The sequence below is a fragment of the Gracilinanus agilis genome, chromosome 3 (assembly GCF_016433145.1).
Source record: "Gracilinanus agilis isolate LMUSP501 chromosome 3, AgileGrace, whole genome shotgun sequence".
Lineage (NCBI taxonomy): Eukaryota > Metazoa > Chordata > Mammalia > Didelphimorphia > Didelphidae > Gracilinanus > Gracilinanus agilis.
The window spans coordinates 451,382,154-451,399,928 of NC_058132.1; the positions used below are offsets into that span (position 1 = coordinate 451,382,154).

General features: G+C 38.2%; 1 protein-coding gene across 1 annotated transcript in view; it reads left to right on the forward strand.

The window, feature by feature from the left end:
• The window catches only part of PHKA2 (phosphorylase kinase regulatory subunit alpha 2), a 113,685-nt gene extending 96,129 nt beyond the window's left edge, over nt 1-17,556 (forward strand). The window contains exons 26-33 of the mRNA XM_044670332.1: nt 887-988; nt 3,994-4,112; nt 4,908-4,937; nt 6,555-6,608; nt 10,234-10,407; nt 14,641-14,694; nt 15,898-16,098; nt 16,731-17,556. Of these exons, the coding sequence (XP_044526267.1) occupies nt 887-988; nt 3,994-4,112; nt 4,908-4,937; nt 6,555-6,608; nt 10,234-10,407; nt 14,641-14,694; nt 15,898-16,098; nt 16,731-16,901 (905 nt within the window). The 3' untranslated portion in view covers nt 16,902-17,556. The remainder of the gene's footprint in view (nt 1-886; nt 989-3,993; nt 4,113-4,907; nt 4,938-6,554; nt 6,609-10,233; nt 10,408-14,640; nt 14,695-15,897; nt 16,099-16,730) is intronic.
• The last annotated feature ends 219 nt before the right edge of the window (nt 17,557-17,775 follow it).

Sequence of the window (17,775 nt, forward strand, 5' to 3'; positions counted from 1 at the left end):
ACTGTGACTTCTTTAATATAAGGAAATATGGCTAAAGAAATTCCTTCTACAAGGTCTGGTAGGTCTTCATATCAAGGCTGTTACACTGTGCCGTGGCTCCCTGATCCATTCAGCCTCGTTTAATATAAATGGGTTCTTCTGCCCTAACCACAATACACAGAATTGGAGTCATTTTCATTTTAAGTCCAGTTTTCACCCCTTATACCCAAAGAAATGTCTCATGTGGAGATTTCAGGCACAAAGGTAGTGCCAATGGAAAAAACTAGGCAGCAAGGGGCCCACTTTTGGGGATCCTTAAATCTATGCCATATGACTGGCTATTCTTCCTGCACATGAGGTTAGTGTCAGACTGGCTGACAGGGGTTTGGTCAGGAGGCAAATGAGACAGAGAGCTGAGCAATGCAAGCAAAGCTTTATTGTGAGAAAGGGAGTGGGAGGTGGAGAAGAAAGGAGAGCAAGGAGGGGGAGCCCCAAACCAGTAGATGGCTAGGAGTCTTCACCTGGGTGGAGAAGGGAGCAATCTTTTATAGGGTGGTGGTCTGGAATAAGGTAATCCGGATTGTCTCTGTTGGGCAAAGTTGGGGTACTTGTGTCCAGATGATTGCATAGCCCTAAGGGGGTTGGCTTTGAGGGTGGGGGCTTTTGGTTCCCAGGCTTGTAGAGTCCTTAGTATGGTACAGACAGTATAAGTCTAGAACATTAATCCATCATGGATTTGTCAAGTCACATAATGGGAAGTAACAGTGCCCTAAAAAGTGGAACTACTTGCTTTTTTCTGAAGTTCCAGCAGGGGAAGTGGAAGGGGGGGCTGTTGGTCTTGTTAGGGATTGGGGAAAGGGGAGCTTTGGTTCCAGGATCTATCAGTTAGTCCTTTGTTTCTTTCTAGGAGAAGAAGCCTCTGAAAGTCTGATGAACCTTAGTCCTTTTGATATGAAAAATCTCTTGCACCATATTCTTAGTGGAAAAGAGTTTGGTGTTGAAAGAAGCAGTAAGTAAATAATAATTGGAATATATTTTTAAAATATATTGAATATGACATATATGTATGTATTATAAGTGTGTATATATACATACATATCTCTGTATATTTATCTCTATACACACACACACACTCTAATATACATGAAGAATAGAGTCCCTGCCTTTAGGGAGCTTAAGTTTTACTGGAAGAAAATAACTTGCAAACAGCTAAGTTAATACAAGGGATATACAAAATAAACAAATTCTGGGTGTCAGGTACTAGCCACTGGCAGGATCAGGATAAACCTCCCAGAGGAGGTGATATTTGAGGTGAGTTTTGAAGGAAGCTTAGGAGTCTTTAAGGCAGAGGTAGAGAAAGAGTGCATTCTAGTCATAGACCAAATTAAAGGTGCAGAGATAGAAAAGGGAACATCCTATACGAAGGATAACAGGAAAGTAGGCCAGTTTGGCAGAAAATTATGAGAAGAGTAATGAAGTTGGTGAGATAGGTTAGAACAAGGTTGTGAGGTCTGGAAATGCTAGGAGTGTTTATATTTTATCCTAGATCAAGGATTTTAACCTGGGGTCCATGAACTTGGTTTAAAAAACTGAATTAGCTCTGTGCATGATATTTCAATATAACTGATTTCCTTTATTTTATTTTATATTTATTATATACATGAAGAATAGAATCCCTGCCCTTAGAGAGCTTGACAAGGGTCTATGACAAGGGTCTATGACACAAAAAAGGGTAAGAGTTCCTGTTCTCAAGGGAAGAAAAAGTTACTAGAGCTTCTTGAGCTGGAGAGTAGCTTGGTCAGACTCTTACTTAAGAATAATTCTTGGATAATTGTATGGAAGGCGAATTAGGAGGGGAAGAGATTAGAGATTAAGAAGCCAATTAAAAATTATTCCAATTGTAAATATAATATTTAATGAAGATCTGAACTAGGATAGGGGCCATGTGATTGGAGAGAGTGAGAAGGAGCAAGGCATGTTGTAAAGAGAGAGTAAACATTTCGTTGGATTTGAGGAGAGGGGGGAATAGAGTTCCAAAGTTGCTTACATGAGTGACTAGAAGGATAATGGTTCTCCCAACAGAAAATTCAGAAGATCAGGGAGATTTGAGGAAGAGATAAGAAGTTCTGGTTTGAACATGATCCTGTGGGACATCCATTTTGGGATGACTAATAGTCAGTTGGTAATGGGGAACTGGGCTCAGGAGAAATGCTAGGATTGGAGATATGGTTCTTGGAATTATCTGCATGTACAGGCTCCAAGGAGAGGACAAAGGAGAGGGTTAGATATTTTGGAGTTAGAATGAAAATCAGCAGTCATCTAGTCTTTTTCAGCTTAATAGTCATCATACAACCTTCACTTAAAGTCCTCTTAACATCTGGGAATACACTTTTCCCTCATCAGATCATTCTTCCTTGTATCAGACACCTCTCCTCCATCTTACATCATAGTACTACTGATTCTAATCTTCTGGTCAGAAATTCTCAAAAGTGAGTTAAGAATATCTACTATCTACTATAAAATGTTAAAACACATGTACACAGCTATCTTCAGAGCACTCCAGAGTATCTTGAAAGGGTGATCTAGATTTTGTGCATCTTTGTTATGTAACAATCCTTTAAACCCAAAAACTGTTTTCTGTAAAATGTAACATTTAACTTGTTTTGTACAGAAGGATTGTAAATTAAGTTAGAGAAATGGTTAGAATAGTACTAAAATCCTGCTTTTGGGTCCTTGGAAAAATGGCAGCCTCCAGGTACTTATATCTTCTATTTGTAACTGAAGCTTTTCCAATTTTGCTTTTTAAAAAAAATAATAGAGCTAAATTATTTATGGACAATTTTGAATTCATATAATCAAGTCAAACAAATAAGCTATGAGCTGTTCTTGGTCTTGATTTGTAATAATTAAGAGTAGATTATGTACTTTGTATTTTTTTCTTCCAAAATTTGTACTAGCTAGCAAACAAAAACTGTATGTCCCATAATCAGATGTGTTTATTTTTTCTATTCCTTCTGAATTGGGTATTCAAGAGCTTTTTCCCAAAAATGAATTTTGGATATTTAATACTGATAGTCCTTAAAATATAAATCTATAAGTTAAAATTGTCATTGGATATAAAATGTAGGTGCTTGTGTAACTGGTCAAATCACCTTAAAATACCATGAGTTCTCTTAATTAAAAGACAAGATAGAAAATATATGGTATGAGTAAAAGTATTAGTTGATTCTGTCCTTTTCTCCCTGTCTCAAATATTGTAGGAGATAATAGCCACACAGAGTGATTTTATTTTGCTTTTTTAATCCCATTATATCTTGGATTCCAATGACTGCTGAGGATAATCTTGTCTTGAGTTCCAAATGTCAAAAAGTGCACAAAATAATAATAGTAAATACTCTATAATAATAACAAGTACAGAATAAAAAATATAGTATAGTCATTTGAGATGTATAAATTTTATTTACCAGAAGGCCTACATCACACAATAAACAAATGACATGTCTAGGTCTAGAAGTCCAGAGATGATAAGATCTGGATATGTGCCCCAAACTTTCTAAGTGAATTCTAGAATTGTCCTCTGGTCATGAATATTTTCTCTCCAGCATTTTGCCAGCCAGATGCCTCTCAATTTCTGTTATACAATGAGATATTGGCATTTTTGTTTAAAAAACAAGATGGTTTGATATGTTTTAAGATTTTCTTATTTTAACATATTTTAACATATTCATTATAACATATCAAAACCCAAAATAGCCCACAACTTATCTCTTTGTTTGGTTATATAAATTTACAAGTGGTCTACAAACAATTTAGCTCTGTTGTTTTAAAAAAAAACAATATTAGAATAGCTTCAATTACAATTAGAATGTCTTTGGCAATAGAAGACATAAGGGAGATGCTTTGTTTCCTAGGACCCATGAGCAGGGTTCTGGTACAGAAGAGAGATGAAGTAGGCCTAACCTGGGGACAAGCTTGGTTTCCTAGAACTTTAATATGTATTTTCCCCTCTTTTAGTGCAGCCTATTCACTCCTCTACATCTAGCCCAGCTATCTCTATTCATGAGGTGGGCCATACTGGAGCCACTAAAACGGAAAGGAGTGGTATTAATAGACTAAGAAGTGAGATGAAACAGGTAAGGGAATCTTCTGCAGTGGTTCAGGTAAAGAGAAAATTGTCCCCCCCTTCTTTTTTTCTTTTCCTTCAAAATGATTGAAATTCTGTTTGCTTTAGTTTTCATGATTTCAGGTCATGGCTTTACATCCCTTTCCTTATTGAAGGGTAAGGTAGATTTCAGATGTATCAAGGAGAGCATGATTTCCCTTTACAAAACAAAAAGCTTTGGTTATTTTTTTGCCTTAAATTGTTAGTAAACAGTGATTTTTCTGTATTTATAGGAAATGTTCCATATAGGTTATAGCAATCTGAAAACAGAGCTAACAATAAAATACATTTTACTTGTCTTGAACAAGCAGGTTTGTAGCTAATTCCAATTATTATGAACTTCAAGTGGAATGTAAGGGGAAGAAAAGAGCGTGATGGTTCAGATATAACCTGTATTCCCTCCAGCCCCCACAGGCCCCCGGAGTGTTTATTTCCTGTTTGTTTATATCTTTAATTCTTCATCCCACTTCTATGTAACATGAAATTCTCCCAGTGAATAATTTTTTTCCATTTTAGTCACAGGCATAAAGAAAGGTAGTATGTGACTTCCTTTTCTTCTTTTCATTAATGAATAGAATGATGATTTCTACTTAATGCTTTTATTATCTAAAGCCTCCTGACCACTGCATGATGATTCTTTTTCATTGGTTAATTGGATTTTGACTCCCCTGCCATTTAGAAGGCCACCACTATATGAGTGGGTACTTAGTAATATTTTATTTGAAAACCGGTTTATGTTTATAGCCTCATTTATTCTTAATTACAGATGACTAGGCGGTTTAGTGCTGAAGAGCAGGTGAAAGAAACATGACTGGCTTTGGATCTTTCATGCATGGGCTTTTTGCTTTCTGGCTCAAATCTTAAAAAGAAAAGCTATCCATACTAACAGATCTTAATGTACCTAGAAAGATATGCAGTCCCTGCTGTCACAAGAGTTCAGATTCTAAAGAGGAAGGAGACATAAAAGAAAGTGAGAGTTAGTCTTGGCCCTTTGGTCAGCATGGTCCAGTTTGTCACCATTTCTCAATCTCTCCTCTTAGAAACAAAGTCGTGTTCTTTGCTTCAGAGAAAAGGCAGATCTTAAAGACTGATTTTATATAGATTTTTAAAAAATAAGTATTTGCAAGGAAATCAGTGTAAAAGGGGAGGTGAAGGGTGACCCCTTATCTTCTCCTGTGAGGCTGAGAACATAGCAGCATGGAGCAGTAGAAAGAGCACAGGGAGAGGGCAGGAGATGGGGGTTCAAGCTCTTCCATAGTCACAGAACCTTGTTTCCTCCTCTGCATAACTGGGTTCAGCCCTCCCTTGTCTTAGCTCCAGGGTTTGTTGTGAGGATCAAATAATAGGAAGTACTTTGGAAAACATTGTGCTTTATGAAATCAAGTTTGTGTTGTAAGAAGAGAGATAGCATTTGGATCTCTCCTGCACAGCCCTGAGTTCAGTGACCAGAAGTGCCCAACATAGAGTAAAAAAAAGGAGCTTTGTGTGCCCAGCACTCTATCAGGAAGTATGACATTTAGTCAGTCTTCCAATGTTTTAATATTTCTTTACAGGAATAGTCAGATCTTTGTGGTTATATAAACACAAACTTTGTTGAGCCCAGAGCAAAACACAGTTGTAGGCTCCCTGCTTCCAGTTCACAGTGATGCTATTCAAATAGAAATAAGTTTGAAAAATGCTTTTTCTTCAGCTTTTCCTTGGCCAGCCACTTGATGGCACCAAGTTGGTGTCCTCCATGTTCACATGATACAAACACTAGAAATCAGTCCCTTTCTACTGCAAGATACTGTGTTTGCATAGTTGGTAGTGGGATTGAGTTAACTTTTCCTACATTTTCGTCATTCAGGCATAGGAAGACATTTTACAGGAGACACTTAACAATTCTTGTAAATTAACCAGCTCAGATATTTGGTTTTAAATTGTAATTCCATCCCTAATTTCTACCAAGTTTGTCAAGACTATTCCTCACACTATTTTTCAGCTAGGAAAGATATTGTAACTAACAGCATGCTTCTGGTTTCTCAAGTGATAGAGACAGATTTGTTTGACTAGAGACAATTTGACTAATACAATGATGATTATTTTGCTAATCTGGGTATACTATGCACAGTTCTAATAAACATAGATGTTTATGTTTCTGGATTTCACACAGAAAACAAATTGCTTGTTAAACTAGTCAGCTCCATGATTGACAGAAATATCATAGTGCTTAAAGTCAATCTTAATGACAATTTTATACAGCATGTAGCTTTGGAAAGGAAGGGCCTATAGAAAAATGAATTTTTTTCTGTTTTAATGAGGGTGTATTTTAATTCTATATCTTCTGCTGCTTTTTTTTTTGAGCTCCACTGCTATCTGCAATTTCTTATTGAATTATTCCATGTTATTGAGGTATTTGTATTTTGTTTTGTAGTTATTTTCTGTGGGCCATTCCATGTCCAGCAGCATTCACTCTTCCAAGTCCATGGTAAACCATTCATTATGAGTATATTGCATTGTGTTCTTTGTCACCTTCTAATTTGTAGTGTTGGAAACTTCTGTAACCTTTTCTTTACTCCTACCTTATCCTAAACTTTCTGATGCTTGAGAAAGACTTTTAGGGGCTTTGGAGAAGTAATGTGACAGGTAACTAATGTGGTAGCTGACAGAATCCCACATACAGCCTGTGACTTTGTGGAGGCAGACATGAAATCTTTAAAAGTTCTAGAATGGAAACTTGTTTTCAATTTAAAAAAAAAACTTTAACTTCTAGAATTTCCTGATGTGTAAGGTTCTTCCTCATTTTACAGACATTTCCCTCTCTTTCCACTATATCTCCAATTTCTTCCACCAAAGCAAGTTAGCAACTCACCTAGAAGGTCCTAGTTCAGTGATGGGCAAACTTTTTAAAAAGGGGGCCAAAGGAAAGGAAATGCTCATCTGTCAGTCTGTTTCTAAGGCAGCTCTTTCAAAGTCTCATTGTATTGTATCCTACTCATTGTATTTGTCAGATTAGAAATAATGTCAGGTGGCCGGATAGAACATTTCAGGGCAGCCGCATCTGGTCTGCTGGCCATAGTTTGCCCATCACTGCCCTAGTTGGTTAAGGCACCAAGTGTTATTGACTTTCCCTGTCACACAGCTTGCTCTTCTTATTCCTGAGGCTCTGCACCATTAAATTTTAGTTGAATTGAAATGGGATTAATTTTGGAGTGTTATATTATGGTGTAATCCTAGATCAGTGATGGGCAAACTATGGCCAGCAGGCCAGATGCGGCTGCCCTGAAATCTTCTATCTCAATGCAGTACATTATTCCTAATCTGATGAATACAATGAGTAGGATACAATACAATGAAACTTCGAAAGAGTTGCCTAAAAACACTGACAGATGAGCATTTCCTTTCCTTTGGCCCCCTCCTTAAAAAGTTTGCCCATCACTGGTCTAGATTATTTCTGCCAGTCTGTGATTAGAAATTCATTCTCATGCTCTTTCTTGAACATAAAGTCTGAGATCAAGAAAAGAGAGGACAGAGAGTACTTTGGGCAAGGGTATCACTGCTTTGCTTTCCTGGATCTAAACTAGAACATCAGCTGAGTCATTGATGAGCATAGCAGTAATTGCTTTTACCCATGCCTAATCACTGCCTCATTTAAAGGGTCTTAATGAGGCAAACCGAATACCTTAGTCTGGAAAAAATAGACACAAGAGAATTCTGCCTTAACTTGTAGTAGTACATGTAAGAATTAAAGTCTATTAGGAAAAAAGGAGTGGGAGTGGAGGGGACAGCTAGGTGGCTCAATGGATTGACAGCCAGGACTAGAGAGGGGGGTCCTGTGTTCAAATTTGGCCTCAGATACTTCCTAGCTCTGCAACCCTGAGCAAGTCACTTAACCCCCATTGCCTAGCCTTTACTGCCCCTTCTGTCTTGGAACCAATACTAAGTATCAATTCTAAGACAGATGGTAAGGGGTTTTTTTTAATAATGTATATTATAAAATTATAAAATGAGATGAGTGTTTAAAATTAAAAGCATAAAGAAGATGTCAGAGTCAGAATGGCTATGAAAATCTGTAAGAATAATGAGACCCCTTCTCCAGCTTGGAAGCTAGAGATTTATCTATAGTCCTCTGAGCTTCTCCTCCAGAAGATATTTTCTTATTCTCTTTTCTCCCTCCCCAAACCACCCACATAAGTTCCGAGGTATGGGTAATGCTAGTTCTGTGTCTTTGTTTCCTCAGTTGAGTAGCCCCTCGGGAGCCAATTCAACAAAACAAGCATTAATTAAATACCTCTTCAGTGCCAGGAATGGGGCTAGATGCTGGAAATAAAAATAAAAATGAAAATGAAAACAATCCCTGCCCTCAAGGAGTTTATATTCCATTGGAAAATGGGATGGGGTAAAGAGGGGTGCTTCCCTTGAATACTTACAAGGGAACAAGGAGTTAAAAAAGATAATAGGAAAATTATTCTTTCAGTCTGAAAAAAATAAGCATCCTTTTAGGAGAAGGAAAGAGGTGGAAGCAACAGCTCTTCTCTCTGCATTACAAGAACATGTGGTCCTGGTGCAGAGGGAGGAATTAAATGAAGTAAGGCTAAAGCATGAGGATAAACACCTTCTGGTGCAGAGGACAGAAAAGTGAAGAAGTGTATTGGGATGGCTATGAGACTAGAAAAAATAGATTTAAAAGGGGCTGAAGTTTCATATGTTCATTAACATTAACTCCAGGTGGTCAGTGATACTGATTTGGATTCTGGTCTTCCATCCTTCATTCTTAGATGCATCATTTCCCCTTTAATTACTTGCTGAACTCATTGTGGGACCAACTTGAAAGGGGTAAATGAGTGACTCTTTAGTGATTTATTTTGTAAGTCTGGAAAATTTTAGTATTTTCAACTCTAGAAAATAAATATCCAGATCCCTAGTTAATATATTTGTTCTAGAACCCTGAAAATAAAATGATTGTTTTAAAATAACATAAAAGTAGCCTTTCCAGGCAATCATATGGTCTAAAGATTTCATTCTTGTAATTGTTATGATGTCTGAAAATGGTGTATAATTCTCTCAATAGTAGTCTTTATCTGAAGTAATTTATTCCTTCTAAGTTTGGAGTGATTTGGAAACTGTAATTAATTCCTATTTTAGAAGGCTACGTGGAGGATAAACCATTAAACATGGAGTCAGGAAGACCTTGGTTAAGATCTTGCCTCTGACCCTAATTATTATGGCGAATGTGGGCAAACCACTTATCTGTTCTGAGCCCAAAATGTAAAAGGCATTCCTATCTCCAAGGATTGCCATGTGACTCAAATGCAACATTGTGCTATATCAGTATCAAGCATTGTCATTACCCATAATAAAGAACTCAATAGGTCTTAATGCAGCTTCCAAATATACCCAAAGTACAACTAGAGAATATAATTTTCTAATCTGTGTTCTGCATATTGGAGATACAAAGATCTCCCTCCCCAGGAGCGAATAAGGAGAAAGGTATATCCACAAATAACTTATACAAGGGATACATCCAAGAAGAGTACTATGAGAAATTATGACACCAGTGGGGAAGCGAAATCTGAATCAGGACTTGAAGATAGAGAGGGCCTGAAGGAAGAGTAAAGGGAATTCTGTTCTAGGAATGGGAGCATAGTTTGAACAAAAACCTAGAGATAAGAAAAGGCTATATAAGAATGAGGAAAAAAAGAGTATTTCATTTAAAAAAAATATAGAGTGAAGCAGAATAATAAGGGTTAAAAAAGATAAATTGGAGCCACTTTGGGAAAAACTTTGAATGCAAGCAAAAAGTAATTTGAGTGCCATTAGAGAGCTTCTGAAGTAGAAATGGCATGGCCAAAGAGGTATTAGAAATACTTTAGATTTGGGGGGAAATCTGGGTCCTACTGTCTTAGATTTATTAACAGAAACAGCTTTTAAGAGGGAAAAAATATCCAAACAGAATGACCTTCATCAGTTACTTACCCCAGAAAGCACACTAAAGTGAGATGGTGTAATAACTGCTAAATATGCTGAATTTTTTTAGTTCAAAAATTGGCATAATTTGTCAGTGTGCCAGGATTCCTGGAATGTCTAAAGGCTGCTCATCCTCTGTCTTGCAGAGGTGCAGTACTCCTTCCTCCCCCACGGGCACACTGTCATCTTCTGACTCTGGTGGTCATCATCTCGGCTGGGGAGAGCGCCAGGGTCAGTGGCTACGCAGGAGAAGACTGGATGGTGCTATTAACAGAGTTCCAGTGGGATTCTACCAGAAAGTGTGGAAGATTCTTCAGAAGGTGAGCAGGAGATAAAGAAAGAATAAGTTGGTTTGTGCAATGAGCAATGGAATGTGGGGGTGAAGTGAGTCCTGAACAAGAAGCTTCCAGGATACAGATATTCGAGTCATTTCCTGTGGCATCTCCCTTCTCAGAGGTAGCATGACGCTGTGAAGAGAGTGCTGACCTTGGCACTGGGGGGTGAATCTTGACTGAAAAAATATCAGCTTGTGAGACCAGGGACAAGTTAGAGTCATAGAATTGGAAGGGGCCTTACAGAGTCTCTCATCTGTACCACATCCAAGTACTTGAAGTCTCCACTCACTACTGAGGCTGCTCTTCAACTTTTGGACAGATCTAGTTGTTAGGAAATTTTCTCATATAAAACTCAAGTCATCCTTTCTTCATCTTCCATATATTATTTTCTAGATTTTCCCTCTGGAGTCAAGCCAAATAAGCCCAATTTTTCATCTACATGACAGTCCTTATTTGAAGACCTCTACCCTGTTCCCCCTAAGTTTTCCCTTCTTTATACTAAACCTTGCCAGGCCTCTAATGAAGTGATCTCCAAGTCTTTTAGTCATTCTAGTTCTATCCTTGGATGGTCTTCAGTTTGTCTGTGCCCTCAATGAAAGCTGGCAACCTACACTGACCCCAGCAACCAAGATGTGATTTGGCAGGGCATTCTCACCTCCCATGTTTTGGATGCCATGCTTCTCTCCTGCAGCCAAAGATAATATATTCCTAGTATTGGCTGCTGTGTTGCACATGGACTCATTGAGTTTGTGCTTATTCATTTCTTAAGAGCCTACTGTGTGCCAGGCCCTATACTTAGTTGCTAGGGAGACAAAAAGAAACAAAAGCCAATCCTGGCTTTCAAGGAGCCCTCAATCCACTAGGGGAGGCAATAAGCACACAAATATGTACAAACAAGCTACAGAGGAGATAAATGGTTAAAAGAGAAGGCACTAGAATTAAGTGGGAAATGGCCAGGGCTTTCTGACGAAGATGATATTTTAGTTAGGGCTTGAAGGAAGCCAGGGAAGTCAACAGTTGAAGATAAGGAGGGAGAGCATTCCATATGGGGAACAGCCAGAGAAAATGCCTACAGGCAAGACACAGGATGCTTTGTTCATGGAACAGCCAGAAGGCCAGTGTCACTGGGTCACAGAGTAAATGGAAGGGAGAGTAAGGTGTGGGAAGACTGGAAAGGGAGAGGATGAAGGTTATGGAGGGATTCAAATGCCAAATAGCACTTTGTAGTTGTCCCTAGAGGCAATAGGAAGCCACTGGAGATTATTGATTTAGGGCGAGGGGGCAGCATGATCAGATCTGCACTGTAGGAAAATCACTTTAGTGGCCGAATGGAGGATGGATTGGAGTGGGGAGAGACTTGAAGCAGGCAAAACCACCAGCATATTATTGCGGTAATCACAGTGTGAGGGGAAGAGGGCCAGCACTAAAAGGGTATCAGTGTCAGAGGAGAGAAGGAGTCATATTCACAAGATATTGCTAAGGTGAAAATGTTGCCCACTACTAAAACTCACATCCTCAACAAATCAGGATGGGTTTTAACCATGCCTTCCCTGTCTTATACTTGTTGATTTTTTTAACCCAACTTTAAGATTTCATACTTTATATTAAATTTTATCTTATTAGATATTGCCCACATTCTAATCTGCTGAGATCTTTTTGGAATTCTGCCTGCCATCCATTGTGTTAACTGTTATCCCCTGTAAATTTAATGAGCAAGCCATTTATTTAGTCAGCAAATCAATAAACATTAAGTGATTGCTATGAGCCAGGCACTGTGCTAGCTCCTGGGTGTTCACATAAAAGGAGCTTTCATTCTGTGTGGGGTAAAACTATGTATAAACATATGTAGTAACTTTATTTTGTGATAGCTCTTGACATACATCTATACATACATATACATAGTTGTTCTACATACACATATGTACATGTTGCCTCCCCGATGAAATATAAGCTTTTTTGGTGTTTGTAGATATTTGCCGATTTGTAGAATTTCTGCTTTCTTCTTCTTTTTTTTAAAATCTAGTTAACATTTGTCCTCTTCCAGGTCTACATTACCTTTCACATTCTTTATGACAGATAATTGAGAGCTCAGCAAGCGCATCTGCCAGTTCTTTGGGTGCCCTTTGATGTTTTTCTGGGCCAGATGTCTTGCATTCATTGAGGGAAGGTAGAAGAACTCCTTTTAGTACCTCCTTAACTTTTTTTGTTTTTTATTTCTCTGAAAAATTTTTGTTTTGTCCTTTCCAAACTCAGGATCATTCTCCTTAGAGTAAACATAGGCAAAATACGTGAAATGGTTTTGCTCTTTTCCATTATCCATTGTGATCCCATTTTCCCTCAGATGAGATCAACATGTATAGCACTTTGTGAACCTTCAAGCACTTTTAAAATATTAGCTATTATTAATAGCCTGAGAATTCATCGTCTCCTTTTCCTGATCCTCTTTCTCTCAGTATAGCCTCAACATAGCAAAACAAAACCTCTCATTTATCTTTAGCATTCATTGCCAGCCTTGGCTGATTCCAAACTTTAGTCTCACCTTCCAGTCTTCTCCTGATGTCTTGTATTGTCTGCTCTTTACTACTGTCTTCTATACACATCTTTTAAAATCGAATCTAACTCTGTTCTGCCAGCTTCTCCTTTTTTTTTTATCTTTGGAATTGTTTTTGTTTGTTATCCTCAGAATTTCAACTCCTCTTGGCCTCAATCTTCTTATTTTTAAAATGGGGATGATGATAATCTATGATAATCTCTTTCACAAGGTTTGGGACCAAATGCCATAATATTTGTAAAGTACTTTATTAAAATGTAAACTCTCATGACGAAGACATCTTATTCTTATTCTGAGTGTCCCCACAGACAGTACAGTTTGAGGTTTGATCATTCACTCTACCCCTTCCCACTTTAGATACAGGTTTTAATAAATGGCTTTTAATGAATCATTCTGGACAGAGGGGAAGGGGAAGGACAGAGAGAGTCTCTGCTGTGTAAATAGTGTGGGAGATGAGAGGGACAACTGTTAGGAAGTTCTTCATCATTTCGAGCCAGTTTCTGATATTGCTTCCCCTTTAAATCTGAGAGCCCAAGTATACATCACCCTTAGCTCTCATATGGGCTTGTAGGAGAACAACTTCTCCTGTATGTCTAGAGAATACAAAAATCTTGCCTCTATGGCCCCTCCCACTCATATTCAGATCAATGTAGAAGCTTGTTTTTGTTTTTGTTTTTGTTTGAAGAAGCAGATATATTCTCTTTAGCATTCCTTGTATAAAATCTTTGAAACCTACCAAGAACAAACTATAACAATTTTTTTTCTCTTAAATAAAATTTTCCCATTTCACAATAAAAGTAAAAGAAAAAATATTCCCAGCAATTGAATGCCAGGATTTCCACAGCTAATCTTTACAAGGAAGTCTCTGCCCTCTCTCTGAAACTGGACTCCTGACGCCCAAGTAGGAACGTAAAGACTCCATGCAGAAGATTCCTCAACTTCTCTTTTGTGTGTTCTAGAAGCCTCAGAGTAGTGGATGTATGACCCTTTGGACCCAGGCTCCAGCAGAAAAAAGGCTAATGTGACTGGTTTCAGGAATTTAGGATTGAGGCCTAAGAAAGAGTAGGACCACTGAAACCTTAGAGAAACCTGGCTGTGTTTCTTTAAATAATATGCATTCCCATCTAGATTTTCAATGACTTGAAAAAGGTTCTTTCTATCCTTAAGAAGCAGCTTTTTGTTAATTCAGGGCTTGATATTTATATACACAGCATCTGTGCGCACACTAGTTCTTTGTGAGATTGGTGCTCATTTTAGAAGTCTCAAAAATAGATGATTACAAATGCACAGAACCGTCACCTCACAGACCAGACTGATGAAAATCTCCCTTTGTATGGCACCAAGGGGAACCACCCAGCCCTGTCAGTCATCTGTTGCTTTCTTAGATTGTAAGCGTCCATAAAGGAACAATCCTACTCTCTACCGGACATTTGTTCTTGTGAGAAATGAAGCCTGTTAGACCACTGAGAACTGTTCCATCAAGATTAGAGCTGTGGGTAGTGAGAACATTCCTCCCTTAAAAATACTCTGCTGTATTTAAGGCATCTTTCAGGTTTTATAGGTAGTACAAAGATAAGTAGATAGTTCTTGTTCTCTGTGTGTGTGTGTGTGTGTGTGTGTGTGTGTTTAACACTCTATACTAAAATTAGGTGGGTTTTTTTTTCTAGTGCCATGGTCTCTCTATTGATGGCTATGTTCTCCCATCTTCAACTACAAGAGAGGTAAATTCATGAAAATGGTAGTATTCCTTCACATTTTATGACAAATGATCTGTTCTTGTATGTTTAATACCTCCCTTCACCTTTTATAAGTTTACTTTGTTGTTGTTTTTTAAGCAGCCTTGCCAGTAGAATATTTGGAGGACCTTTGGAAAACCACTTGACCCACTAATTTTGTATAGTCTTTCTTTCACATTTATAAGCAACACTTTCCTCCAACCATTCCCGGCTTCTTTTATTCTCCCCAAACCACCATATCCCCTGTTCAAGAAGATGTATAAATATCTCTAACAATACCTAGAGGATTTAATTCCACAAACACATATTCCCATGAAAACCAATGTTGAAGAAAAGGCAGAATTGTGTTCTTAGTCTTTCTCTTATTTCTCTTGTCATCCACTAGCCACAAATAGAGCTTCTCTTTTCCCATCTCTCTCAGCTGACATCAACTACTCTGGTTTTGCATTACTTCAGCCTAATCTGCTCTTTCTGGATGTGTACTGCCAGTTTTCAAACATATATGGTTGATCCCTGGATTGGTTCACATAAACTAAACCCATTAGGTTGAGAAAAGGTCCACCCTCTTATTCCTCCTTCCAGTGAGCACATTGGTATTTAGCAGAGACTTAAATTACTATCACTTTCCTTTAATGCCCTCTGACTGTTTTTAGTCCAGTTAAGAGCGAGGACGTGCTGTAGAAGAAGGAAGATGGGGAAAGGACTAACAGAATTGGGAAAATACAAGTCATTCCACTGGCCATATCATATCTTAAAACTGAGATATCATGGCTCCAATATACATGAAGGGGAAATGTATTCAATTCTCTTTCTGGTTTGCTGTTTATTCTTAGAATTAAGAAAATTCTGAAAAGGGTTTAAATCCTGTGGCGTATGCAAACAGAACAACAATATCCCACTACTCTTTAAAAGGCTGGTGAATGTTTAAACCATCCAGGACAGATGGCTTATCTCTGTGTGAGACTCCACTGAATTTGCAAGTATGTCTTTTCTCATTGTTCTGAACAGGTCTGAACCTGTGCAGTGAACCACAACAGCAAACCAACATGTTGTTTCCTAGACAAGATAGCTGTTGAGATGTTTCTGTTTGAGAATTTGCATCTTAGAACATGATGATTTGTTCACATGGACATGACAGGATGTTTTCTGTTTCCCTTTTCTGATCCTGCCCTCCCTCATCGCTGGCAGATGACCCCCCAAGAGATCAAGTTTGCTGTCCATGTGGAATCTGTGTTGAACCGTGTGCCTCAGCCAGAATACCGACAGCTGCTGGTAGAAGCTATCCTTGTCCTTACGCTTCTCTCAGACATAGAGTTGAACAGCATTGGAGGTATCATCCATGTAGACCAGATAGTACAGATGGCCAATGAATTCTTCCTAAAGGAGCAGGTTTGTAGAGATGCCCTAAAAGAAGTTGGCATAACCAGAGATAAGATATAAGATTTGGAAGGTGGTTGGAAACCTTGCCCAAGAGAGGGCATGCTCACATAATAATATAAGTGACGCATTTCTTTGGGTGGGAAATCAATCATATGACTTAGAAAATTTCATTTCTGGCATAAGCATGAAAAGATAGTGTAGTGGAAAGGAGAGAAAATAAATGCTTGTTTATGAGGAAAGAATTTTTTCCCTTTTATAAAGAGGTTTTGTTTTACCAATTATACATAATAACAATTTTCCACATATGTTTTCTGAAGTTATATGATCCAGATTGTCTCCTTCCTTCCCTTCCCTCTTTCCAGAGATGGTAAGCAATTTGATCTGGGTTATTTCACATATTATCATGCAAAGCATAAGGAAATTAATTTTTGTAATCCTAAAGATGGGTATGTAGTGTCAGTACAGGAAATATTTCCCCTACTTAAAAGGAAAATATCATAGTTAACAATTGATTTCTCTTTCATCCTGTTTTTAGCCTTTACTGACCTACAAAATTAAACAGAAAATTAGATGCTTAGTTCTCATGCTTTTATCATTAATCTTTTTTCTCACCATATTACCTTTTTTTCTCTCTCCCACAGACATCCCTGGGAGTCATGGACACCCTGGAACAAGACCCAGTGACAGGAATTTGCCACTTTTTCTATGATAGTGCCCCAAGTGGAGCCTATGGGACTATGACTTACCTGACCAAAGCAGTTGCCACCTACTTGCAGGAATTACTTCCTAATACAGGATGCATGATGCAATGAGGCATCCTTCACAGAAGTTAACATGCTTCCAGATGTGCCCTGGGCCCCCAGCCTTCAAAGACGCTTCTTGGGTTGGGTCTCTGCTACTTCCAAATGATATTCCATCACAAAAGAGCCCAACAAACACTGGAATCTGACCTCCTCACATATACACCCCATGTGTGTACAAGTCCCATAAAGTGATAAGAAGTATGCTTTCCCCTGTGTCACTCTATACTGTCATTTTCAAAGATAACTTTTCTAATGTAGAGGACAGAACATTTGGCTTTCTGACTGTAGAGGGAATTGGAAATGTCTTTCTTTCTCTTGAGTACACAAGGTAAATGAGAATCTAGCCTAAGCTGCCTCTCTAGGAGGGCACAGAAAAGACTCTGTGAGGTATAAATGAATCCTAAAGATGGAAAAGACCTAGATGCAATGAGTATCTATGAGCCCCTCGACCAAGCAGAAAAAAAATAGTAATCAGGGCTCAGTGTCCCTGTGCACTCAATTTTTATTTTTCCCCACAAATATAACAAGTACATCTTTTTATGAAACTTAGCTTTTGTGTGACTTGACTTTTCTTCCTTGACCTCTGGTTATTTTATTGTAGGGACCTTCATGTGATCCAGTTGTCTTATTTTCAGAATTCAATGAAGTGTGTCTGTTGCCAAAATTAAGAAATTTGGTCTCTGTGATTTTCAAGGTGGTGTAATTCTCATCTTGGCTGTCTTCCAGGTTTTCTCTGTTTTCTCAAAAATGCTTCATTTTCTCATCCTTGGGGAAAACAGAAAGGTAAAGGTCAAGTCTTTAGTGAAGGGAAGGGCATGTGTATGGTGTGATTAGCTTATAAAGGCTGGATACACAGCTTCTTGGGAACAAGGCCGCTCACCTT